The sequence below is a fragment of the Alternaria rosae genome (genome assembly GCF_020736505.1).
Source record: "Alternaria rosae strain MPI-PUGE-AT-0040 chromosome Unknown BKA58scaffold_7, whole genome shotgun sequence".
Taxonomy (NCBI): Eukaryota; Fungi; Ascomycota; class Dothideomycetes; order Pleosporales; family Pleosporaceae; genus Alternaria; species Alternaria rosae.
The window spans coordinates 1-25552 of record NW_025763576.1 but is presented as its reverse complement, the minus strand read 5'-3'; the positions used below and the strand labels follow the sequence as shown (position 1 = coordinate 25552).

At 51.8% G+C, this 25552-nt stretch overlaps 7 protein-coding genes across 7 annotated transcripts; 5 read left to right on the top strand and 2 right to left on the bottom strand.

The window, feature by feature from the left end:
- Positions 1 to 749: 749 nt before the first annotated feature.
- BKA58DRAFT_459879 (uncharacterized protein) lies at positions 750 to 2501 on the top strand (the record flags this gene model as incomplete). The annotated part of the gene is made up of 1 exon (XM_046174734.1): positions 750 to 2501. One exon carries the CDS (start codon positions 750 to 752, stop codon positions 2499 to 2501), a length of 1752 nt encoding a protein of 583 aa, XP_046022944.1.
- Positions 2502 to 5356: 2855 nt separating this feature from the next.
- Positions 5357 to 7835, bottom strand: BKA58DRAFT_363494 (uncharacterized protein; the record flags this gene model as incomplete). Its single annotated transcript, XM_046168831.1, has 3 exons — positions 6579 to 7835; positions 5784 to 6483; positions 5357 to 5693 (listed from the first exon to the last, which is right to left on the bottom strand). The coding sequence occupies exons 1-3, from the start codon at positions 7594 to 7596 to the stop codon at positions 5357 to 5359; spliced, it is 2055 nt and encodes a 684-aa protein (XP_046022943.1). The 5' UTR covers positions 7597 to 7835.
- Positions 7836 to 9057: 1222 nt separating this feature from the next.
- On the bottom strand, positions 9058 to 12205 carry BKA58DRAFT_387734 (kinase-like domain-containing protein). Its single transcript, XM_046170596.1, has 7 exons — positions 11904 to 12205; positions 11759 to 11828; positions 11555 to 11704; positions 11036 to 11420; positions 10576 to 10988; positions 10388 to 10531; positions 9058 to 10312 (listed from the first exon to the last, which is right to left on the bottom strand). The coding sequence occupies exons 1-7, from the start codon at positions 12041 to 12043 to the stop codon at positions 9257 to 9259; spliced, it is 2358 nt and encodes a 785-aa protein (XP_046022942.1). The 5' UTR covers positions 12044 to 12205; the 3' UTR covers positions 9058 to 9256.
- On the top strand, positions 12192 to 13166 carry BKA58DRAFT_202128 (trafficking protein particle complex 1). Its single transcript, XM_046165847.1, has 2 exons — positions 12192 to 12581; positions 12641 to 13166. Exons 1-2 carry the CDS (start codon positions 12545 to 12547, stop codon positions 13114 to 13116), a joined length of 513 nt encoding a protein of 170 aa, XP_046022941.1. The 5' UTR covers positions 12192 to 12544; the 3' UTR covers positions 13117 to 13166.
- A 5666-nt stretch (positions 13167 to 18832) lies between these two features.
- BKA58DRAFT_403186 (uncharacterized protein) lies at positions 18833 to 19243 on the top strand (the record flags this gene model as incomplete). The annotated part of the gene is made up of 1 exon (XM_046171770.1): positions 18833 to 19243. The coding sequence occupies one exon, from the start codon at positions 18833 to 18835 to the stop codon at positions 19241 to 19243; it is 411 nt and encodes a 136-aa protein (XP_046022940.1).
- Positions 19244 to 21157: 1914 nt separating this feature from the next.
- BKA58DRAFT_441295 (kinase domain-containing protein) lies at positions 21158 to 22666 on the top strand (the record flags this gene model as incomplete). Its single annotated transcript, XM_046173810.1, has 3 exons — positions 21158 to 21313; positions 21376 to 22485; positions 22535 to 22666. The coding sequence occupies 3 exons, from the start codon at positions 21158 to 21160 to the stop codon at positions 22664 to 22666; spliced, it is 1398 nt and encodes a 465-aa protein (XP_046022939.1).
- Positions 22667 to 23288: 622 nt separating this feature from the next.
- On the top strand, positions 23289 to 25552 carry BKA58DRAFT_202104 (UNC-like C-terminal-domain-containing protein; the record flags this gene model as incomplete). Its single annotated transcript, XM_046165846.1, has 1 exon — positions 23289 to 25552. A coding segment is annotated over exon 1 (2116 nt), but the record flags the coding sequence as incomplete, so codon positions are not given.

The window sequence follows — 25552 nt, the reverse complement described above, 5'->3', positions numbered from 1 at the left end:
CTCCACCTCCGCAGTCCAACGCTTCTACTCCCCACTGGTTCGCAGAAGAAATCCACTACAACGACCACCACGACTACCTCGACGCGACACTTTCAGCTGCCATGGTAAGGTTTCTCTTGCGTGTCTTTTGTTCATATAGTCATTTCCACAGTCAAGCATCTCTTTCCTTGTGTCTCAACTCATTTCCACTGTCAACCTTTCCTTTTTCCTTTTGTCTCCAACCATTTACATCGGTATACATACTGTTCACACTTATCTTTTCTCAACTCCTCAAGTCATTTCCACTGTCATTTCTATTGTCTAACCCTTACTTAGGCACTTAATCACTCTCTGCGAGACACTGGCGTCACCCACTGCGACAGCAGTTTGCTTTCGACTTCAGGATCCTAAACCACGATTGTTTCTAGATTGGTTGGTCGCACATATCGTCGCGACTTCGACAAGGATCGTACGCGGAGATGGGTATAGAACTGAACTTGAGGTCGTGGTCTAGGCCTAAGTCTGGGTTCTCTGATGTTTTGGTTTCGATGATTAGTATCGGCGCGCATATGATCAAATCTTGTCGGACTTCCCTTGGGCTTGTATATCAATCAGTGGAACTCCATTCCTATCCGACCACGTTCTTCCCATGTGTTCTCCCTCATTGTGGTGCTCTTGGTTGCCTAATCATTCACATGACGTCACCCCCGCCTCCACACGCGACGCGTTCTTCAACCTGGACGAGTCCGAACGACTGCTAGCACATCATCATGTCTTCCTCATCTGGAAACTCTCTTAACGCATTCCTATCGCGTTGCGATATCGGTAACCTGTATAACTACACTTCGCGCGTTATTCTGGAGCTGGCCCTCCTCGGCTACACAGATGTTGCAGGGCGCCTACTAAGCAGTCTCAACAACCATGACTTTTACCACGACCGATTCGGAAGCCTTCGGTCTCTTTGGTTCCTCTGGAACCTCCATGCGCGAGCAGATGGTGTGTCGTGGCCTGAAGGCGAGGAAGAGAAGGTGCGACAGGCTGTGAGGAAGAGACGAGCCAAGACCAAGGGCGACGATACTCGAACGGAGGATGACGAAACAATAACACCAGACGATGTACAAGAAGAGCTGAAACTTTTCGCTAAAGATTTTGCAACGAAATGGTATTATCCCATTGGTATGCCAGACTCCGATCGCGCGGTGGCATTCAACACCCATAAGCTGGACCGCCCGTCCACCACTGCTCAGATGCTTGATTACATACGAGATATCATTCATAGCTTTGAGATTGCACGTCCAGTAGCCAAAATCAGGGACGTGAGGAGCGGGCTGGTAAGCGCTTTGGATATGGTGTTGTTGTGTGAAGCGTATCATGAACAGCACCCCAGGGACGCAACACTACGTAAGTCGGGCGCCCCGACATCCTATAAGCTATTACATTGGCTAGCGCACAGCCTGGGGGAGCAATCGTATGAAACCCAGCCAGCAATGGAGTCTTGGCAGGTATGGAAGCTATACAAACGTGGAGCGCTGAGACAACAATTCGACATCGATGAAGCAGCGCTTGCGAACTTCGCCCAAGACTTCGAGCATACTGTGACCAAGCGACTCGCAAACGGTCGAAGTAAACTGAGGTCAAACCTCTCCGTCCAAGAACTCTTGAAAGCGGTAGAATACAACACGCAGACCAACCCGAAGGCCAGACAATATAGTAACGCGAACGAACAGCCACCCGAGACTTCCCTCTTCAATGCCCCCGCAATAGAATCCCAGATCGAAGAAGCCGAGGCCCGTCTCAACATCACTTTGCCCTCCGACTACAAAGCTTTCCTCCGCTTCAGCAACGGCTTTGGTTCCGCATGGGGTCACCCACTAGGCGACTTCCAAACACCCCTCCACTCCGTCGACAAACTACGCTGGCTCGACCCCACTGAAGAAGACTACTTCACTGATCTCTCGCTCGACCTACCAACCCGATGGGATAAATGGCCATTCGCCCCACCTCCAACAGCCAAGGCCTATGCCTGCGACGACGTTTCGGAGCATTTTCTCATTGGTCGTGCCTTGGAGATTGGTACACAGGAGATTGATAATACGTGGCTCCTCCCGCCTTCCACCATCATGCCGATAAAGCAGGCTGTGAAGAAGATGCTGGACGACGGGAGCTTAGGTGAACGCGAAAAGAATAGTGTGAGAGCCGCAATAAGGGATTTCGCGGGTAGCGAAGAGGAGTGGGAAGAGATGGAGTGGGCGTGTGCTACTTGGGCTAGTGGAGGGGTGGCGGCTATGTATGTTTATCCGGGGTTTAGGACGTGGCTTGAGGATGTTGTGGAGAAGGGGAAGGTTGGGTTGGATGGTGAGGAGGAGGAAGAGAAAGAGAATTTGTTTAAGCGTGGCATGTGGTTGGGGAGGGTGTTTGAGACAAGAGAAAGTGGGGGCAAGTTTGACGCGGATGGGGATGGGGAGGAACTGCCGGGGTGGTTGAAGGATGCTATCAGAGCGGCGATGCCGACAAGAAGGTAGCCAAGACGAGATTCAGCTCGGACTGAGTCGCTCCAAAAGACAGCAGTTTCTGGATATTTGGCTTGAGATAGCTCTTTTGAGGAGATTCCGTGCTTGTAGAGAGCGGCCGACGGTGGTATAAAAGCCGTCCTTCTTCCTGTCGATCCCCTTCTTCATATCTCATAAAATACCCAGACAATTACCAAAATGAATCTCTGAAGTCACCATGGTTGTCTCTCCTCCGCTCCTCGGTCCCAAAATTTGGAGAGGCGTGATGCATAATCCCTTCCTTCGTTCAAAGTGCGCGGTTCCACGCTCATGTGTGCGAGACAGTATCATAAAAACAAAAGGAGTTGACTGAATGGTCAAGTTTCTGTCGCCTCGAAACAAGTACTCAACAACGTCTTGACTCAGAACAGTACCAGAAAATTTCATGAGCCGCCTCTGTCTTCCAAACTTGATGGCAGTCAGGATGATGAGCTGTCTACGCTGGTCTCGGAATAAAAAGGCCTGCAGCAAGCTCACGTGATACACCGAAAACATCAAGCGCTGGTATTATGATTCTGGAGCGCTGACTAGGTATACATACCGCACCTCTTGAGTGTTTCTCCTACTATATCAACATCCTGGATCGAAACCGAAAAGATAGATGGGACATCTTCATGTCCTGAGCGTCTTGTTCTTCTCTCAAAACACATAGGTAAACATTCCATGGTTGGAAGAAAGAAGACTAAAAGTCTATGCATTAGTTGCTCTGAGCATCCCACATCTACACTTCCAAACACTCTTACTTTCTTCCCGGAACAGCGAAAAGTCATGGCTATCGATACATGGACCACAAAGCCTATCATCACATTACGCAGAGTGATACAAAATGGGGCTTGATTACATTGATGATCTTCTCCGCGGCCCCCGACTACGGGAAGTGTGTGTGTGTGTGTGTGTGTGTGTGTGTGTGTGTGTATATAAAAACGCCTTTCATACCTCACCGTTCTTCTCTCCTACATCCCACAAGCTTTTGCTTGTGTTCCAAAAGATTATGGCAGCACTGCGATGTCTGCGTCTCCCTCTCTCTTCCAAAACCATCTTAAAGTTGTCGCATGTCTCTGGCCTGGTTCTCGAAAATCGTACGAGTCCTGACTATGTCTTCGGTCGCTAGAACATCAAGGTATATCAAAATTGATCCCATGAAAGCATGTTCCAGATCTCAGTCCGAAGACAAAATTCTTCCTGCTGCACTTTCAATTCTACACTCTTTCTCCAAAGCAAAACTGCATATTACGATGTCTGCTTCTCCGCCCTTTCCCCCAAACCAGTCGGAGTTCGCTCATGCTTGTGGAGATGTCGCCGCCAGCCTACCCTTCTATGAAAGCATAGAAGGTTCCTCATCCACGAGATACGTTCTTGCGACCTACAGCATACAGCCTCGTCTTTTCTTCCAAGCCAAAGGCAAACATCGATATGTCTGCGACTTCCGCTGCTTTTTCAAAATACGATTTGGCATTGGCATGTTCCTGGAGAGTTTGGCGATAAAATGGGGACGAAGAAAAGCATGTTCATAATCACCATTGGTTCAACTTGATGTGCCTGTCCGTCTTTGAACTTGCAACTATCCAAATGATCGAAGTACAGTTGCATGGGGAGGAGATTGAATCCGCACATATACCGCAGAATGGAAATTGGAGAGCCTGAATCAATATCTCGAACGGATCATGTGCGTCCTCCCTGCGCTAAGCGGGAGACGTATATAAGACTAGCTTTTGTCTCCCTCACCCCATTCGCTAAAATCACCTCTCCTGGGTTTGGAGAACCAAAACATGTAAATCAAGACACTATGAAGATTAGCGAGAACCATAACGATCGATGAGACCCTCAATGTCTGGCCTGCTTCGACTGTTTCCGAGCTATGTTGAAATACTGTTATTCCGCTCTTCCTCCTACTATTTCTTCCTGACCTACTTTCTCGGGTCAAAAGCCAAAAGCGTCCTTGAAGAAATCGATGAGAAGCGAAAGACTAAATGTTACAGTAGCTAGAGCAATGTCCGTCTTGCGCTGAGCTGAGCTACAAAATGCAAGTGTTTCGTCATATGCTCTCCTTTGCGCTACTTCTCTACATCCTACACCCCAGCCAAAGACAAAAAAGTCAGAATCGCGGTGTCATGGGAAGCAGACAACCAAAAATCGGATATCAACTATTCCATGTCTGAGTTGTCCACTTCTAAAAATCTTACACTCCAGAAGATGTTTCCCATCTTCCCTCTCGTTACTTCTCCGCAATCCACATTCTGAAGGATTCTTCGAGATAAGCAGGCAGAAGAGAAACGAAAAGCTGAGATCTCCAAGGAACAACGTATCATGCTCATCATGGGGACTCGCTCCGACCTGGCCTACCAAAGATGTTAACGCTGCTTATCATGTCCTTCGGACTACCCAAAAGAGTGGCTACTCTACCTAAGATACCAAAAGAAGAGGGCAAATTCACATGAGGATTAGAAGATGAGAACCATCGTATCACCAACCCGATGACTGCGCTGCTCACGGCGGAGCGAGAGGGTTATAAAAGCCGCTGTCCTGCAGTACTTCTTACTTCCTCACAAGTTATAGATCCAGAGTAATTACTAAAAAAGATAGAGCAATGTGCATGAGAGCAGGAACGGGAAATCAAAGATGGCATCCATCCAGCTACGTGCTCAGATATTAAAGAGAGAGAGTGTCCAAACATCGGCTGGCAGAGCGAAGTGTAGCAAATGGATTGCATGTCTAGAACGTCGGGCGTGTCCTGCCATGAGACGCGTGTTGTGTCGGGCAAGTCCCACGAAAATTGCGTGTATCGTTCATATATTACATTACTTCGTATGATCTATACATATTCGCACTCAGCCAGGTCGTCTGACTTTCTGCAACCTATTCCTCCATTCCCCAACCTTCTCATCCTTCCTTTTACTTTGCTCATCCGCTCCATTCTTGTTCTCACCCCCTTCATCATCTCGAGACCCTTCACCTGAGGCACTGGCATCGTGGCCTTGACTTCGTCCCTCGTAACCAGGCAGCTCGTGATTTCGTTCCCACAACCCCTCCCCCACAAGCGTCGCCTCGCGACTAAGCGGCTTGCGACTCAACCGCGCCTCTTCCACACCGCGTAGATACCTCTTCCTCAGTTCCTCGTCACTCAGTACATGAACTGAGATATCCGTATTCGACCTAGCCAGCGGTCTAATCTCCATATCCTGATCTTCAGTCGGAGAAGTCATCCACGCTTTCTCCTTGCCCGCCGACACGAAAGTAGGAGTTGGCGTGGATAACAAGGGTGTTGGTGACATCGGCGTGATGGGCGACTTGACCGCACCATCTGTATCGGTTTCCGTGTCTTCGAGGTCCTGCAAAAAGAGCCCGTGATCCACAACCGTGCCTCTTGTCCCTTTTTTGCCGTATAATTGTCTGCCCAACGCCCTATTCTTGGCGCTGATGAGGTCTTTGCCGCTTAATCCCGTGCGCCTCCTCGCCGCCACGGCCATCGCGAACGCCGCGCGCAACGGCGTAAGTCTGTAGCCCTCCTTCACCAGCGTGGAATTAAATTGCGCGTCCTGCCACAGCACATACATACTAAAAACCCATCCACTTGTCACAAGCATGAACAAACCAGACATGAGTGTCGCGAAACCCCATTGATATGTCGGATTGGCGGTGTCGGGGAGGCAGCGACTTCTCCCCATGAGCGCGTCGTACTCATACCCGATTCCATTGTAGCAGTACCCGTAGTTTGTGACGAGGTCGTCGGCGTTGTACGTCTTGCCACTAACAGGGACAGAGATGCTGGTGTTGCAGAAATGAGAGATGGTCTTATCGGTGTAGGTGTCTTGTTCCGTCCAAGTTTGCGTATTGTTGGGGAAGTCGAAGGTGCAGTTGAGAAAAAGATCGTCATAACGAACATATGAGTTGTGGTAGTAGAGGTCTGTTTGGTAGGCGGCGGTTACGATGGTGCCGTTGGGGAATTTGCAGTCACCTGTTTTCGTTGGTGTTAGTATATCGGAGGATTCTTGGAGAAGCGTTTGGATCGTGGGTGTGGGTATGTGAGGGGCACGGTGGAGGACAACGTACAAGCTTGCCGTCTGTGATCCATGATGTAGCTGAAACTACTGTGCAGATTGCGATCCGCACAGCCCGGTTGCTTCCACGTCTCGTTCTTGGTGCCTATGATAACCCACGAATCTTGCAATTGGGAAGCGGGAATGATGTTATTTGACCCGTCGATATCGAGCCATGCGATGGACGTGCTGTCGTAACCTGTCATGGCGCCGAGGACAATGGGTACAAGAAGCACGTATCCCGTTGACCAGAACATGTAGAAGAACAAGAATCGCGTCCGTATACTCTTCGCAGTCCACAGCTCTTTCGTCAACTCCCATAAACAATGCAAACCGGGCCCTTCCATAGCCATCCTCTGGAAAATGCTAAAGCTCGCTGGATGTCGTTCTATTGCCCGTAGTAACGCGTCACAGAAGACATTATACGTGGCCCACCATGCCAACGCCTGTGCGCCTTTCCCAATAAGCAAATCCCAGAGGATATCAATCGTCTTGGCCTGCGAGAAGGTGAATTGGCCCCACGTAGCGTCCAGCGCAAAGAGGTTCTCTATTCCCCTCACGGTCGCGTTTTGGGGGTCTCCGCCGATAGTGTTGCCGCAACCCATCGTCTTGTCTCTGAACATATATCTCACGGGTGTCACCGTGCCCATTGCAAATATAGGCAGGATGACCGAGACAAATAAGATGAGAAAGGCATAGAACTGCTTCTTCGACCACCGGAAGTGTTTCCATAACGGCGCGTTCTTGATCGTCCGCGCGGTCCATTTTGTGGCATGCCAGATACCCAGACAGGCGTCGTGGAACATCCAAGTCCAGCGTACTTTCCACCGCGGTTTCGACGGCCAACCTCGCGGTGAGCATGTTGCCTCATGCACACTATCATTTCCCCAGGTTTTGACGCGTTCATGCTTCTTTGCACTCTTTCCTTCCGAAAAAGATTCTTGGGTCGAGTTGACGGATGTACACGCAAATTGAATGTCCTTCTCTTCCGCAGCGAGAGCCTTCTTATCGCTGTAGTCTGACGCTGCCATCTCGTATCAATGCCAGCAAAGGCGAGGCGAGATCGCGGTTAGTGCATTCGTATGCGCAACTCGGTGTCGAAGAAGCGAGGATGGCGGTGGCGAAGGGGGGCCAGGGAGGTAGTTAGGCATTCCACACATGCGCAGTTCGCATTCGTCTCGAGGAAACGGGCAACAGTCGAAACAAAAGATATTCGGCGCGACGAACAGACTAACGAGTCGCGGGATGCCTGAGCGGAACTACCCCAGGCTAGACCCGTTCCTTCGTCGGTTCGACGCTTCGCTGCATGGGTGCATGTGCTATGGCTGCAAGTGTCGTCCCGGAAAGTTCCAACACCTGCGCGCAGGCACGGAAAGAACTCCTGCTCACCCATCATCCTGCAAAACATTCTTCCGCCATAAACTTCGGTGATCTGTGTGCTTCATTGGGAAATTCCGAGTATTCATTAGTGTAAAGGAAAACACCAAAATCGCGTGCTGTCACCTTGAAGGAGCAAGAGACGGTCGTGGAAAAGGATTGGGTTCCCAGCACGATGCGAGGCTGTGTACTTATCCACTAGTCCCAACACAGCTAGATCCAGGGACATCTCTCGGCTAGCCAGGTTACGCCCTGCATCTCGCAAGGCAGACATCAAAGTAACCGTTCTAATGTTCGTGCTCGTTTCGCGACAATCCGGTTATAATCACTTCAAGTGCTCTGGTAGGTCAAGTCCGTGATGACGCTGATGAGTCGACGGAGTCTGAGTTGGCTCCGAGTCTAAGATGCCGAGTCTAAGGCGCCGAACCTAAGGTGCCGAGTCTGAGGGTGACATGCATCCCAGCTGTCGTTAGTGGACCGGCGTACTCAAAGCTAAAAGCTTAGAGAGTTGAAGATACCATGGCAAGTTCCTAGACCCTTTGCACGACGTCACTGTCTTTTCTTTATACCTCAAAGTGCATTCAACGTCAATCAAGTATAAGCATTTAGAAAAATGGCTCAGAGCTCCAGCATGATTCCACGTATAGTTAGCAGACCGGCGTAACAGCGCTAAATGCTTACAGACCTAAGAACGCGAAGATATCATGGCAAGTTCCTAGACTTTGTTCACGATGTCACCGTCACCAACGCTATCCACGATAATCAAGGACATCTCACGATCAAACAAGAAAAGTTACGATCCATCAACGACACACTGATATCAACGCTGCCCCACGACCGATTAAGGAAATTGACGATCAATCAAGGACATCAATATCACGGACACCATCAACGTCACCGGCGCTTTCGACTATCCCACAACACCATATTGTTCACTCATACATCGTCTAGCTTCCGCTTCAACCCGGCGAACCACTGACGATGAGTTACTAACAACGTACAACTCCCGCAATCGGTACCAACGACATGACCATTGCGTAAGATCATGCAGCATATGATGTCTCCGGCGATGATGAATGGAAGACTTCTCACGACGTCACTTTCTACTCTTCACATCCTCAGTCCAACAAATCCATTCCTTCAAGTATCAGTACGAATATCTCGAGCACCAGGCCCATCTCCCCAAGTGAAAAACAACAGAAAAACCCTTTATGTATACATCAACGCCTTTGAAAACACCTTCATGCCTCTACAATCAAGATTACACATCATCATCACACTACCATCCTCATCCACCCTCTCTCCATCATCCTCTCAACTCCCCACAGGCGTCCCACTCCGACTAAGCACACTAGCCGAACTATTAGTCCTGAGCACCGGCGTTGCACTCCGACTCCTCTCCCTCTCGCGATCCCTCTCCTCAGTCTTAACCCGCTCCCTCGCCTCCTCCACAAGCCTCTTAGCCTCGCGTACATTCCGCATAGTCCTACTAAGCTTGCCCTCTTTCCCATCTTGAATCTTCTGCAATTCACCTCTGGCCTCGATATCCTCTTTAGTCTTGGTAACAAAAGACTTAAGACTGACTTTGATATTTTGCCTCAAGTCCTGGCCTTCGTCGAAGATGGCGTCGCTGTCGCGGATGGATTTGACGTTTTCGACGCGGCGCGTTAGGTACAGGGTGGGGCGGCGGGCGGCGGCGGAGGCGGCGGCAGCGAATTGTTCGCGGCGTTGGGCGATGATGCGTTGGACTTCTTCTTCGTAGGCGGTTTCGTAGACGTTGATGTCGACGTTGGAGGGGGATTCCGAGACGATGCAGCCGTCGTCGGGTTCGGGGAGGAAGTCCTCGCCTGTGCCGATGTTGAGGAAGAGTGTGTCTTCTAGAGGGTTGTGCGCGTGGCCTTTTCCTAGGGGTGTGGTTGGCGCTGATGATGATGGGGCGATGCCGGTGGGGGTTGAGATGGAGTGTATGGGCCCGGGTCTGATTGACATGTTCTCGTGGATTATCTTGGCTTCGCTGAGACCTGGGCTTGACTGTGTCGTTGGACTGCTAGAGATAGGTCCTTTGCTGGCGGAACGTTTCCCTGCTGCTTCAGGTCGGAGACCAGGTTTGGTGTATGCCATGTCGTCCATGTTATGGGGGAATCTCTGACCCTTGTCGTCGATTTTGATCTGATGATGTACACCCTCTGAGGAAAGTGCGCTCTCCACTGGTCGGCGATCGTGTGTGTCTTGTGATTTTGACTTGCGTAGTGCTGATGGTCGCATGGACATGGGAGGCTGAACGATTCGCGAGGCACTACCCAGTATACTCTCTATGCGGTCCGGTCGCCGTCTGAACAGTAGCTGCTTGAAGCGCTTCACTGCCCGTACCTGAACATTTGTTAGCACAAGGGTAACTACGATACTCTGATACCAATGCTTTCGCATGCGATAGGGAAGACGTGCACTTACCACTGTTACCAAGTGACCCATGTTGCCTGTGATGGCAGCATTGACTTCCTCATCAGTAGGCGGATCAATGATGATGGCAACATTCTCCGACTTTGCTAATAAAGGATCGCTCCCTTGTCGCGTGACCCACGGGTGTTCCTGGAAAGTCAGTCTTGCACGATGACTTCGAGCAGCCAACTCACTCTGATCTCTTCCATGGTTATTCTCTTCTTGGGATCTTTGTCCATGAGCCTCACCAGAAGATCCTTCAGTTCGGGGTTGCATTCGCTCTCAAACTCCAACGGGTCCATCCGTATTGATTGGTAGAGCTCGATCATACCGTGCTTTTCGAATGGTATACGACCGAAAAGAAGACAATACAATGTGCAGCCCATCGACCATATGTCGGCGGCTCTTCCAGAGACATGGCCATGTTTGGCAACGCACAGCTCCGGCGGCATGAAAGCTGGCGAACCTGCTGACTTGGCCGTCTTCATTTCGCCTTCCTTGTCGAACATCTCTGATACGCCGAAATCGACAATCTTCAGTACGTCCTCTTCGGTGATTAGGCAGTTGTCGGGCTTGATGTCTCGGTGGATAATACCCTGGGCGTGAACTGGCGCATGTTAGCATCAGCTCACGATTAGCCTAACACTCACGTACGGTACTCGAGACCCAGTATCATGTCTCTGAACCAACACCGACACTGCTCTTCGCTGTAGGGGTCGGCGCGCTCCTCGAGCCCAACTTGCATGACAACGCCCTTCTTGCACATCTCCATGACCATGTACAGCGAGTCTTCCTCTGGGTCGTCCAGCACCTCGATTAACGTGACCAGGTTCGGGTGGTGCAGCTTCTTCATGATAGCAATCTCTTCCTTGATCAGCTCGAAAGCATTGTTCTCTTCGGTGACGGAATGCCGGTGCAGGGGTGAATTGAAGCCTATACCAGCAGGGAGGGCGCGCATTCGTTTCGCAGCGGTCGGTCGGCGCAGGAGATTGGACTGAGCGCGTTTCCGGAGTCGGGATTTGGAGAATTCCTTAACAGCCTGCGCGTTGATGCGTCAGCGAGAGCCAATGCCTGTACCTCGAAGGGAACCCGCATCGTCTTGTTGGGGGCATGCGCCCGGGTGGTGCCTTCTCTTTCCGGTGGAGATGATGTCGAGAGAGCTGGTATCCTCACATATTCTTGGCCATACTGGTCGACAGCGAGATGAACGGCGCCAAAGGAGCCGCGGCCAATCTCCTGCTTGACTAGGTACTGGTTGATGCGGTGTTGGGCGCTGCCGTCATCTTCGCTGTTGCTGTACTCGGAGCGCGCATTGAATGTTTCCTGTACTGTCAGATGTAACTCAGGGTCGCAGCTTCTTGATGAATTGGGTCGCACCTTGACACGTCTCGTCGAGGAAGCGGCGCGCTTGTGGTGTCGTAACGGGCTTTGGTATGCGGGTGTTGACCTTGTCTAGCATCAGCTCCGGCCAGGACCAGCACCTCCGCGGGGTAGCCATGGCATATCCCCGGGCAACACGCACATAAACTTGACGGGGGGCGGTCGTCCGGCCTCGCTGACAGCTGGGACTTCTAGGGAGGGTTGCGACGTGTAGATGCGCAGGTCGGACTCGGATGGGCGCTTGGGTGGTGGTGTGGGCGTGGGCGTGGGTGGTTGTGACATAACTACCTCGCAGTCGAGGGCACGGCAGATGCTAAGTACGTAGTTGATAAGATGGACACGGGCCTAGGAGATAGCTAGGGAGAAATAATATGGGGAAGTTCGGGGCGCTGGACTACGACGTTCCGACAGCCCAGGATGTCTTTTGCTATGGGGCCCAACTAGAGAGGGGAGCGATGCAGCGGAGAGGGGGCCTTTCCTGACATTTCTTTCAGCCTCACCCGTTAACGGGCAATCACATCACCCCCATCCACCCAGTGCACTTGGCGCACGCCGTCTCCACCGTCTAGGCTCTCTCCGTTACCCACTCGGCTAGTGAATTGCGTATACACAGCTCCAACTCGCTTCCTCACCTTGGCCTGCCGTATCGCGACGTGCAATTGGCATCGGTGACCAAACCCGCACAGGGCGCTTCCCTATCTCCAACACCACCAAGCTTACCACCTTGCATACCGATAACCTCGCCCCATTGTCGCACACCTTCACCGACGTCATCTTCCCGCAATGGTCCTCTACAGCTTCTACATCTTCGATCGGCACAGTAAGTCGTCATGTCAAGTTGTGATCACCGCTTTGCACACGCGCTGACCGCACGTGCAGCCGAGTGCATCTACTCGCGCCGCTGGACACCCGCCCGCCCAACCTCGTCCTCGTCCAAAGCTGCCCCCCGCCCGCCGTCTGGCGCCTCCATCGCGAGCAATGGCGACGTGGTTGCTGCCGTCCGCAAGGGCATGTCGCACTCCGATGACGAGAAGCTCGTCTTTGGCCTTGTCTTCTCCCTCCGCAACCTCGTCACCAAGCTGGGTGGTGCCGACGACACGTTCCTTTCGTATCGCACCGGCGAGTACAAGCTACATTACTACGAGACGCCCACGCGCATGAAGTTTGTCATGCTCACGGATACAAAGGTTATCAACCTAAGACAGTATTTACATCAGATCTGGGCGAATCTGTATGTAGAGTATGTGGTCAAGAATCCGCTTGCGCCGACGGAGCACCCGGGCGGCATTGGCGTTGCGAATGAGCTGTTCGAGCGGGGGCTGGAGGCCTTTATCACAGCCGTATTGCCAGTATGAACACGATCCCTCAATTGGACAGACAATAGCAAGAGCAGCTTCGGGTACAAAGTGATGGCACACAGCGCATCGAGGGTCTAAGAAGGCCGCCAAGCGTGTTCAGACAATATAGCTATAGAACCCTGAACAACGGCCATCCCTCACGCGAGCACGCGAGAACGTCTCCACGCAAGCAATCCACAAAAGAGCTCTGCGGTCTTCACATAGCAATCGACTGAACGAACAGACGACCGACATACATACAAGCTTCGAGCACACCGGGAGCGGCCGAGCAACCATGCAACCCAGACGCTCCTCGCCCCACATTCATGTACACAGCCTCACACCAAGGCTAGACTACATGACGCTATCTACACAGCTCTATGAGCTTAGCTTCAACAGCGTGTCCTCCGCCGCGATGTGGCAGCGGGGTGTAGACACATGGCATAGCAGAATCATAAGCAAATATACTATTTTACATGTACTCTGAAGCTCACTTCATGAGATCTCGGTGTGCGCGTTCTGAAGCTGACGTAGGACTGAGTTTACGGTAGTGTAAATGGTGGGGGTCTCTTTGTCTGCCCAGGTCGTCATGATAATCCCCTGGTGGTTTTTTGAAGGAAGAAAGAGAGGAGAACAGCCATGGATAGCCCAGCTTCTCCTTTTGGAGTCTCAAAGGGAGAAGGGTGGAATGTGAGAGAAGAAGATGAGTGGCAGGAGGGTGTTTATATACACCTGCCAGGCACCCACGAGGTGCTCATGTCAGGCTGTGTGTCGCTTTTAAAGTCCGCGTAGGAACGTGGAGTAGTGTTTCTAGGTGGTGGGACCGATGTCAATGTTGCAAATACGGTTCGGGTGCCGATCATGTGTCCATCACTATTGTGTTTTGGAAGACGGGCACAGCCATGGGCTTTTTCGACCAAGGTTTGGGTAATCGCAGGAAAGAAGTACAGACAAGTGTGGTAAGATAGAAGAGTTGCAATCGGACTCTATGTGCATGCTCAGCACAGACCCACTCAGTGCCTGTGTAGATGCAGGTGAGAGACTTTCATTCCGCATGGCGATTGGCTGTGTATGTTTGGAGACGTGGAGAAGAAGAGGTCGATCTCATTCATACCCACGGTTGGCTTGAATTCCAAGTGCCGATCATAATACCATCGCATGTTTGTTTTGAGAGACGGACACAGTCATCTATTTTGTTCTCCATGATCTTGGCAAATACCGGAAAGAAGTGAGGATAGGTGAAATGAAGAAGTAGGCGACTTGGTAGAGTTTATATACGCAACAGGTGCGTCACTGCTTAGTGGTCATGGCCAAGTTTTCTTGTTCTTTTGGTTCGCACATTCATTGCTTGGTCATTCGTTTCGGTAGTTTGGAACCAGTGGTCCACCTCATGCATTCGGCTCTCATGGTTATGTTTCGGATGCTGACCATAGATCTTGGTGTTGTCATTCTGGGGCAGGAAGAGGAGTACACAGCCATTACGCTTTTCTTCATGTGTTTTGGAATCTTGGCGGGGGAAGTACAGGAAGTTGTGGAAAGAGGAAGTCACGCTCCAGGACGGTATATATATACAAAAAGAGCTCGAAGCCCCTTGATAACCATAGGTAGTCTTGATAGTCGTTTCAGCACATCGTGAATTGCATTGGTCGTTTTGGATTCGCGACTGTTGTCGACCGGAAGCTCGGTCTCGCTTATGGGCCGATCGTCCACTGGATTTGGGGTTCGGTCATAGTGAACTGGGGCGACTTTTTGGAAGAGAAGGACACAACTATATCAACCGATGGTGTGCGTTTTGGAATAGCGCAGTGAGAAATGCGAATGATAATGAGAAGAACAAGAAGCGCCGCAGACCTTGTGTTTTACACGCGAATGGCATCATATCCATCGCCGCGAACAACTTTAGACTCTCCACATAGAATCTGGCATTTCGACTTTTTGGACCTGCAAGCGACAGGGCGTTCTTGTCTGTGTGATCACTTCTTTTATGCTGGGCCGCTCGTCATACAGCCGGCCCCATGCCCTTTTTTTGAGAGGAGAGAATAGACATTTGTCGAATGCTTAGTATTTTGGATTCTAGGAAGAAGAAGTGTAGAGGAAAAGAGAAGCCAGGAGTGATCGTTTTATGCACGAGATGCGTGGCACCATCACCGATAGCAACGCTAGCCTCTAGAAATCGAAACCATCATCTCTCCCTTCCAGAATCTCAGGCGAAAGAGCGTTCCTGCTCATGAAATGTTTCCTGTCGTGTTTTGGCGCTCGTTGTGACAATCTTAACCAGTATCTTTCGGCGAGGAGAAAAGGACTAACATATCGTAGTCGTGGTTTGGTTTTTGGTATTTGAGAAGGAGAGACATGGAGCAGAAGAGGGTTCAGAAGCTGTAATTTGTATGCACAAGGTGTGTTGAGCTATCCCAAAGGATTGTAGTGTTTTCTGCACACTACGACACAGGTATGCTTTTTAAGACTTTGAGCAAGACGTCAGTCTCGCCCATAAGTGGTTCGTACTCAGATATTAATGATTGCCAAAACTCAGTAACTAACAGGCTGGCAGGGAGAAAGCAGCCATCAATGGGAGCACACCAAATTTTGGTTTTTGGTATCTCGTAAGAAGGAGTGTAGAGAAAAAGTGATAAGATCGTATTGAGGGGTTTATATGCACGTGCAGCGAAAGGTCCCGCCGTGCTCATCCCGCATTCTCGTTCGCTTTTTCATACATCGTCGTCGGCTGGAACGTTTCGAGCTGACAAGCCAGAGTTCGGTCTGCTCATGGACATGGCAAACATGGTTTTTAGACTGTCTTCATGGCTTTCTAATATTGTATTTTCAGGAAAGCAGAATGAACAAAGCAGACATGAAAACAGGTCCTCGATCTTCTAGTTCTGCAGAGAGAGGGCTAGGAAAGAAGAATGCTCGCAGCTCGCGCATTATAAGTTTGGCGGGGGAAAGACGACGAGCACATGAGTTGTAGCAGATGTGGAGTTTTCTGCACATCTCGAGCTTTTCGTTGCGGGTCTGAGTATACCAGCGGAAGCCCTCTCTTTCTCATGAAGTCGTGATCTCATCTTTTCTGGTTCTCAACATATCAACAGCCTGGTTGAGTTTTCAGAGATCGAGAAAACGGCCATCACCACTGACCATCTCTCTTCTGATGCCCGTGAAGGAATGTTTCGGAGCAGGAAGACAGGGTGTGGGTTGTGGTTTATATACGCCGGCGAGGACAAGAAGAACACCGCTCATGTAAGCCAATTAACACACTTTCAACACTTCGTAGATTCTGCGCAGCTTTTGGGAGTTTCCAGCGACATCAACGCGTAGTGTGTCTTTTTCAAAGCAGGGACTTACAGGTCTACGTCATCCCATTCTCAAGGAACTGTTTCGAAGAACCGCAGAGCCATTAAAGGAAAGAATTTGTTTTTATTAGCAGATGTCTTGGGTGTAGTGGGTTGGAGCAAAGAAGGGGGTAGGCAGGTAGTAGACCGCGGTTTTATGTACACCAAGCAGCGACGGAGGCACGAGTACTCATGGTGTCGTTGCCATAATATTTTACTAATGCATCGAAGCCCAAGAAGATTTGCATATTCCAGGAGAAGGGTGCGCGTATTCATGCCATCTATCCAATTCAGTTTTTGGACGCGCATAGCATCTTGGGCATGCGTTTTTCGGAAGTAAAGCGCACCATGTCTTGAGGAGCCGGCGTTTTTGACAAAACTGAAGGAAGTGGGTGATTGAAAGAGAAGGACAAGGTCGGCGTCGTGGTTTATATACACTGGTGAGGCCGCCTCAACGATGATGGCAAGTAGATGAATACCTTTTGCTCGTGTTTGCCGGGTCTTTCGTAGAGTTTCATGGAAGTTTTGGTACTATTCCGGTCTTTTTCATAATATCTTTCGCTAGGAATTTGGGGTTATCTGCATGGCAAGGTACTTCAGAGCAATTGAGAAGACCGGGAACAGCCATATCATGATGGGAGATGTCTTTTAGGAATGCCTTCAAGGACAAGTAGAATGTACAGTGTAGGTGGAAGAAGTGAGGAAATGGCTGGTATATATAGCCGAGAGCCCGGCCGTGTCGAGGGCTTCTCCATAGTCGAGCCATGTTTCTGGTTTGAAACTAACAAAAAGGCTTTCAGATCGAGTTCATACCCCCGGGAGAAGCGCTCATGATGGCGTTTCACCACATATTCATGACGTATACAATCTTGGAAAGATGCACACATGTGATCCTCTTATCCCTATCCTGAAGAAAGACGGGATGTGTGTCCATGGTTTGACACAGAATGTAGAGTGGTGAGATCGTACTTGTAGATTGATCACGATCTCGGGTGAGAGGTTCACGGCGTTTATCTCTAAAGGGGTTGGAAGACTGGAGAACATGTACTCCATATTCGCAGTTTTGTATAGGCGCAGTCATTCGCGCAATTTGTAGTCGTTTTTGGTGGAACTGTCGAAAAGAGAGGTGTCAAGGAGAAGTGGTCTGCAAGTGCGGCGTATTATATGAGTTAGAAGAGCGGAAAGGCGACCCATGATCCCCGAGCAGGAATCTTTGGAAAGAGGGAATTACATCGCTGGAATCGTACGGTTCTTTCTTGCGGGTACCGACATACGGCGAGAGAATCTAACTTTTGGTAGAGAGTAAAGTGTGTGATGATAAGAAGCAATTGCTTCCCCACGCAGAGTATCGACGTATGTCGTGGGATGTTAGGAGCAACCCATGTATTTCCTGAATCGCTTGTTTGGAGGTGAAAGCGACATCTATTTTGCCTTGCAGTTTGTTGGAACCACAGACATTTGCCATCAATGTTTTGTTTTGGAGAAGGCAGACATCATAAACACGGATGTTTGTTTTGGTAATTGGAGAAGTAAGTATTGATGAGGAGTATGCGCCCAAGCGGTAGGTTTATATGCCGCGAGACGAGCGAGAGCGGGTCATGTTCTCAGTCTTTCCGGATTTCCCAGACGACCATGGATAGCGGCCAACATCTTTTATCTGAAGCCAGGGCTGTGAAGGTTCTCAACAGGGGAGGAAGACATGGGATGGCCAACATATAGCATCGGTTTGGAGGATACAGGGTTCTGCAATGATTAGAATTTAAGTCACGCAGTACGCGAACTGCTCATCACGAACTCCTTCGCAAATTTTCGAGGCAGAAAGAAGACATCGGGCGGACCAGGTAGATCTTTTGGAGGAAATAAACAAATTGTGAAACTCGCGGGGCGGCGAAAGACATGGCTTGTCCATTTCGTGTTTGAAGTTCTCGACGGCTGAGAGAAGGATTTGGAAGATGTATGGAGCCGAGGACGCAAGGTTTTTATATCTACGAGATTGTACGCTAGCCCAGAAGCTGTAGAAGCGCGAGAATCGTCGTCCATGACTGATACATGTAAATGGCTCTGTGTAGAGTATCGCTGTGCTGGATGACGCCGGAAGGGTAGTGACTGCCCATGGTGCTTCCTTCAGCTCTTTTGAAGTTAGTCAAAGAACTTGAACGATGCGAAAGATGGAACTTTTGCTGTCACGAGGGCAAACTTCATTGCAATCCAATGGAGTGGTTGCTTTTTTTTTTGCAATAGCCGTACGTATAAGGACGATAGCATAAATTCGCCGCATTTGATCGACGCCTATAGACGCTTGTTCATGCTGCTCGTCAGATTGGGATACCATTAGAGGTCGCCGAAGTACGCCATAGAGCTTGCCTGATGAAAGCTGCAATGAAAGCGTGGAAGACGATGAGGATATGCCAAAAGCTGTGTTGTTTGCTTCTTCACCGACCTCCATTATTGTCGATCGCTTTCTTTCAAACGTGGTCGTTTGTCTACCATCAGCCACGGCACGTGGAGCAATCCATCCCTCTCGAGGTACCGGCCCTATGTCAGGCACTACCCGTGCAGCCGGATCCGAAATTCGCGTAAATCGCGGTCAGTGTGATGAACCAGCATCTAACGAACGTGCGGGTACTTGCGTCGCGTGTGTGAAGTCTATCCCTAGAGTCAACGAACCAATCACCACGAGTCCAGCCGCCACGAGCAGCAGATGTCGTTTCAAGTCGCGCACCAAGTCAGGAACGCGACTGCAAATCGCCCGCTTACCCGGGCCGAGTCAATCCACAGAGGAGCCTGGTCGTGTGTTACGTGACGGCAGCGGGTGAAGTGCCAACTGGTGCTTGCTGACCGTTGAGCGCTCAGCATGGGGCGAAGAGCTTGGCCCGATCATTGCCACGAAGGTCGATTTGAGCGCATTATTGTTCCGAGCAGTGTGCCTGAGACTGCAGGGCGAAGGAACAACAAGACACGTTACGAAGTCGATCACGCGCATGCCAACCGCAGCCCAAGATTACGGCAGAGAAATGACGAGTGCGCGGTAATCCGCGTAGCGTCGCCTCTAAGAAAGGCAGTTCAGACGACTCCAGAGCATACGCACGCCGCGACCAATAAGAAGGGTTCTGGCTAGATGTAACCTTGTATTGTGTAGATCCGAGTGAATGGTTCCTTCCGTCGTAGAGGGCAATAAGAGGTCAGTGCGAGGATGGAGCAGCTGTAGCCGTTGGTGCATAATGGCTTGCAGGATGCAGCGAGGTTGCTGCACGACAGCTTGCCCTTTGACTTGGAATGGCAGCTGCGGTATTTGTTAGTGGCTAGAACGGGATACCAGGAGTGTTGTGATGCATGGGGCTGGTGTAGCGAGTTGCGGTGTGCATGGTGAAGTGGATTGGGAGTGGTGGGGAGGAGACGATGAGGGGCGCCATCTCAGGTTGCTGCATGGCTGCAATGCGGGGCACAAGGTTTGAGGAAGTGCCCCTCTCCTTGTGTATCGCGGAACTGCAAATAATAGACGATGAGATGTAAACAAAGGTTTCCAGGCCTTGTATCTTGCGCGGTCTTTGAAAATCGCTACATGAGATGGCCTCCCCTCGTTGACCAGTGTCAGAGTGGCTTACCAAGCATTTGTGAAGCTGTGCGGGACACGACCGAGGTGCAGCAGCGCTTGATGGAATTAGCTTGGGCTCGACGATAGTATTTGCCGGCGCATGTTTCGGCGGACCTCGGGAATGGAGGAGATGGTGACAAACGGGATCACGAAAGGGGCCATGATGGTGCGTCACAGTGCTTGGTGGACAGCAGAAACCAGTCAGATGGTAGTGGGAAGATGTCATGCTCCGGATTGGGAATATGTCTCAGGACGAAATTGATGGTAGCCATACGTCAGCGAAGAGTGGAAGGCAAGCTGGCAACGCTCCACTGGATGAGCTCATGGCTATTCAAGGTATGAGTGCGCTTTATTGTTATTGAAGCAGCAGTATATAGCAGAGTCACAAAAAAGACAGCTAAGCATGTGCCGTTTCTTGTCATTGCTAGGACAAGGCTTCTTCGCCGATGGCCCGCACACTTGTGAGATTGCAGCGGTCAACTGCGACGACTGGCGTACATGAAGAAGATGAAAATCGCGCAAGCCAGGCCTGTTGCGTCAAGACGTACACGGCTTCGAGGCAGTGCACACTGACCCATGGATTACCCCTCGCACACCTGAATATTAGACGTGCCGGCCTCGTGAAGAGATTCCGAGATTCGTCGTCCCCAAGCCCGCCCAGCTCGCTGTTGTGCTGCCCATCGCGGATACCGGCCACGCAGCCCTCGCCCAGCCTTCGACATCTGCCGCTGATCCGCATTTGCTCGGCACGCGTGCACAGCCACTCTGCTGTGGCTCCCGGACCCCGTGGTGGGAAGCAATTTGAAGCCGCCCCAGACCTCACCGCGACGGCGTTTGTCAGCCCGCCCACGCCTTCCACACTGCGCGCGCCTGCCCGACCTGCCCGTTTGCGCCTGGCGACGAGTCCTTCACAGTCACCGTGTTTCTGCACTACAAATCGCCCCACGCGCGCCTTCCGAACCTCATCTCCACCACCACCCGCCGACGCAGATACGCCGTTTTGACCGCCGTGCAATAACAGCACCTGGGCTTCTTGCCCGCGAGACACCTGCGTCTCCGAACCCATATTCTCCATAGAAAAGACCCACACCACATCCTAGCCGCGCCGGCCAGCGAGAGACGAAAAGCAAGGAATATGGCGGCTCCCACGACCAACAACCCACCCAGCACAGCGCTCAAATCCACGGGCTCGCCGTCCGCCTCCGCCTCGACGGCCTCTTCAGTCCACTCGCAGCCCGACACCAACGTCGTCCTCCCCCAGCCCGTCGTCCACCAATCTGGCGCCAGCAGCGTGCAAGCCGCCGCCGAAGCGCTGCTCAAGCCCAAGAAGCCCACCATGACGTCGCGCCTCAGCAGCATGATGGGCATAAAGACCGCCCACATGGACAGAATGGCGACGTCAAGGCCACCAACGGCACCTCGCCCAACGGCCGCCCCCCGCCTGCGCGCCAGGGCTCCGTCACGAGGAAGGAGGGGCCCGGCGCTCCCTACAAGCGCTTCTGGCTCAACGACGACGGCTCCCACGAGCATGTCCTCAAGGCCGCCAAGCGCCAGGAGAAGCTTTCCGACATGTTCCAGAGCCTGATGCTCGGCAAGAAGAAGGGCGACAACGCCGAGGACCAGCCGCTCAGTCTCATGTCAAATTGGGTCGACGTCATGCGCAACGAGAAGGAGAAGCTTGCCGAGCAGAAGAACGCCGTCAACGCTCTCCCGCAGACGCTGGTCCAGAAGTACGGCAAGTGCCAGGAGGTCGTCGGACGCGGTGCCTTTGGTATCGTCCGTGTCGCACACAAGCAGGACCCCAAGGACTCGAAACGAGAGCAGCTCTACGCCGTCAAGGAGTTCAAGCAAAGACCCGGCGAGTCGGCCAAGCGGTACCAGAAGCGTCTCACGTCCGAATTCTGCATATCCTCTTCGATGCAACATCCCAACGTCATTACCACGCTCGACCTACTCCAGGACGAAAAGGGCACATACTGCGAGGTCATGGAGTACTGCTCTGGAGGTGATTTGTACACACTCGTCCTCGCAGCTGGCCAGCTCGAGGTGGCCGAGGCAGACTGCTTCTTCAAGCAGCTGATGCGCGGCGTGGAGTACATGCACGAAATGGGCGTCGCACATCGGGATCTGAAGCCTGAGAACTTGCTCCTCACCACACACGGGTCGATCAAAATCACAGACTTTGGCAATGGCGAATGCTTCCGTATGGCCTGGGAGAAGGAGGCACACATGACGGCTGGTCTCTGTGGCTCAGCTCCCTACATTGCACCCGAGGAGTACGTGGACAAGGAGTTCGATCCCCGTGCTGTCGATGTGTGGGCTTGCGGCATCATCTACATGGCCATGAGGACCGGGCGCCACCTCTGGCGTGTGGCTCAAAAGGGCGAAGACGAGTTCTTCGACCGCTACCTCGAGGACCGGAAAGAGGAGGAGGGTTATCGACCCATTGAGGTTTTGCGAAGAGTGAGTCTCAGCCTATATCATTCTTGGAATTATGCTAACAACTCCCCAGCGACAATGTCGTAACGTCATCTACTCAATCCTCGATCCCATACCTGCCCGCCGCCTGACTGCACACCAAGTGCTTGCTTCTGAATGGGTCTCCGAGGCCAAGGTCTGCCGTGCAGGCAACGAAGGCTTCTAGGCCACTTGATTACGGCTGGACCTCCATATTCTTAGCCTTCGTCCTCGCTCACACGACACGGATCTTGAGCCATTTGTCTGGATGTTTGCGTTCGTTTCTTGACTTGGATTTCTTATTTTGGACATACCCCCTTTACGCCCGATGCCACAGCATAGCGAGATTTTGGGCATCGGCAGCTTGTTGCACTCTCGTATGGCGTTTTCTCCTCTCGGCATCAACGGATCACCATAACGATACACACGAGTACTAGATGATGGCGTACGACGTTGAAGAGCGATGGTGGCGGAATGTACGGTTTGGGTGTAGACCTTCGCTCGCTTGTTAATGGATACTGGCGGCTTGTATCACGGTTGCATAGGGTAGAGCAGCCCGTTATGAATTTCTATACGAACAGCACGCATTTGTATATGAGCGTGCCGCGTGCCACGCTATCAGATATGACCCTGCATATGTCTACCATGAATTTACACATCCGAGCAACTTAGAACATGACATGCAGAAGTGTCTTGCAGAATGCAAACATTTCAGATCACATGCATTGGACGTGAGTCAAGTATGGCGGACATCTCTATCTCTTGGCAACGTCATCGCTTAAACATTCCAAGGTTGGAGGCGCCGCAGCCATTCACTAGGCAAGCGGTGAAACAATCAAACGTGTCTTGACGAATGCGAACGCCTGTTCACGCCGCGCCTGCAACCCCAGCTCCTCCTGGCCTACCCCATGTTCCTCCTTGACTTCACTGGGCGGCTCGAAGAAATGCAACCAAGCAATGCTCACGACTGGCACTCCGCTCCGTAATTGGGCTCTCTTCCTGCTGCTATGCAGCGCACCCGCGTCCACCCTCGCTGAGGCAGCGAATGAGGCGCCTACCGTTGAATCGAGCGCTACTGCACACTCAGGTGCCACGACGCAGCATACCTCTACCCCCGCGCCTTCGCCCACATCCTCGTCGTCGCCTTCACCGTCGTCCGTTCGGAGATACACCAAGAGTCAAAGCACGTGTCCGTACCGCACCATAAACTACATCACGCATACACTCCCGCAGCAATGCGCAAAGACGAGCTGGTCAGCGCCCCCCGAGGCAGGCGCGACTAATGGCACGGGCGCCGAGGAAGGAGCTCTAGCTGGTCTACAGACTCCAATACCTGGTTTAGATGGAGGACTAGAGGGCATTGCGGGAGGAGACAAAAGCACAACCCCAGCAGTAGCGCCCCAGGCTGATCCGACTGGCGCAAGCTCAACTGCATCTAGCAGCGACACAGCAGGCACAGAGCCGGAGCTTGACTTGGAGGCGGACTCGCCATTCGACAACGCCAATTTCCTCTCCTTTGACGAGTGGAAGAAGAGGAACCTGGCCAAGGTCGGTCAGTCACCGGAAAATGTTGGACAAGGACGGGCAGCAGGCACAGACCAAGCCGCACGGCGACGACCCGTCAACGTCAACGCCCTGGACTCACTCGGCGACGAGGGTGAGATCTCTATCGACTTTAGTGGCTTTGGCTCCCCGGACGATGAGAACGTAGCGAACAACTTCCAGCATGGCAAACAAAGCGCGGATGCTTCAAAAGCTGCTGGCGGAGAGGGCAAGGTTGCACCAAGCTCATGGGCTCTCAGCAAAGACGCAGGCAAGACGTGCAAGGAGCGCTTCAACTACGCCTCATTCGACTGTGCTGCTACCGTGTTGAAGACGAACAAGCAGGCGAAGAGCTCGTCTTCCATCTTGGTAGAAAACAAGGACAGCTACATGCTGAACATATGTTCCGCAGACAACAAGTTCCTCATAGTAGAGCTCTGTGACGACATTCTCGTGGACACCATCGTTCTCGCTAACTACGAGTTCTTCTCCTCCATGTTCCGTCATTTCAGGGTGAGCGTGTCAGATCGCTATCCCGTGAAGATGGAAAAGTGGCGCACGCTGGGCACGTTCGAGGCACGGAATTCGAGAGACATTCAGCCTTTTCTCATTACTGAGCCGCAGATCTGGGCAAGATATCTGCGTGTGGAGTTTTTGACTCAGTTTGGCAACGAGTACTATTGTCCGCTTAGCGTTTTGCGTGTCCATGGTACGACGATGATGGAGCAGTTCAGGCAAGAGGAGGAGGAAGCGAGGGGTATCGAAGATGATGAGAATCTGGAGGCTGAGGGTGTTGAGGTTAAGAAGGCGGCTGAGGATAGTGGGCCCCTGCCGCCAGAGGAGATACCGATCGAAGCGGTAAAGGATCTCAGCACAAGTTCAGATGCCTCAGCGGCTAACGAAGTTGCTCAACGAGATGTCTCGCCGGAGGTCAAGACTGAGTCGCCTCGTAACGATGTGCCATATGGAAGGCCTCCGTCGCCTACAGACATGGCAGAGCCAGTGGTGGATAAGCCCCAGCATCAGCCTGTATCAAACTTGACGTCTATCTCATCTTCGTCGGTGATAGGCGATCAACAAATCACGAACGAGAACAGTACAGCCAGCGGGGAGACAAAATCGTCCGCCGCCCCTTCGCCAAGCCCGACAGATGCCACTCCGCAAGTTCAGAGTCCTACATCTGACGCCTCTGCGATCAACTCTTCGAGTTCCATGTCTCGAGTCGACAGTGCTACAACACAGACTACCAACGCTACAGGCTCCTCTTCGAGCGTTCCATCAGCCAAAGCATCAAACAACAGCACCGTCGCAAGTCCACCATCGCAAGGACGAGGGTCGTCTACACAGCCAAACGCGCCTGCACCCTCAACGCAAGAATCATTCTTCAAGTCGATACACAAGCGCCTCCAGTACCTCGAAGCTAACAGCACGCTTTCACTACAATATATCGAAGAACAGTCCCGCGCTCTCCGAGATGCGTTTGTGAAAGTGGAAAAGAGGCAACTGGCAAAGACAGAGAAGTTCTTGGACC

Excerpts from the sequence above, each read along its gene's own strand:
- BKA58DRAFT_202128 (XM_046165847.1), top strand. The coding sequence starts at position 12,545 with ATGGTCCTCTACAGCTTCTACATCTTCGATCGGCACA. Across the intron at positions 12,582-12,640 it reads CTACATCTTCGATCGGCACA|CCGAGTGCATCTACTCGCGC; the intron begins GTAAGTCGTCAT and ends CCGCACGTGCAG.
- BKA58DRAFT_387734 (XM_046170596.1), bottom strand. The coding sequence starts at position 12,043 with ATGTCACAACCACCCACGCCCACGCCCACACCACCACCCAAGCGCCCA. Across the intron at positions 11,829-11,903 it reads CCGCCCCCCGTCAAGTTTAT|GTCAACACCCGCATACCAAA; the intron begins GTGCGTGTTGCC and ends ATGCTAGACAAG. Across the intron at positions 11,421-11,554 it reads ACCAGTATGGCCAAGAATAT|GCTGTTAAGGAATTCTCCAA; the intron begins GTGAGGATACCA and ends ATCAACGCGCAG.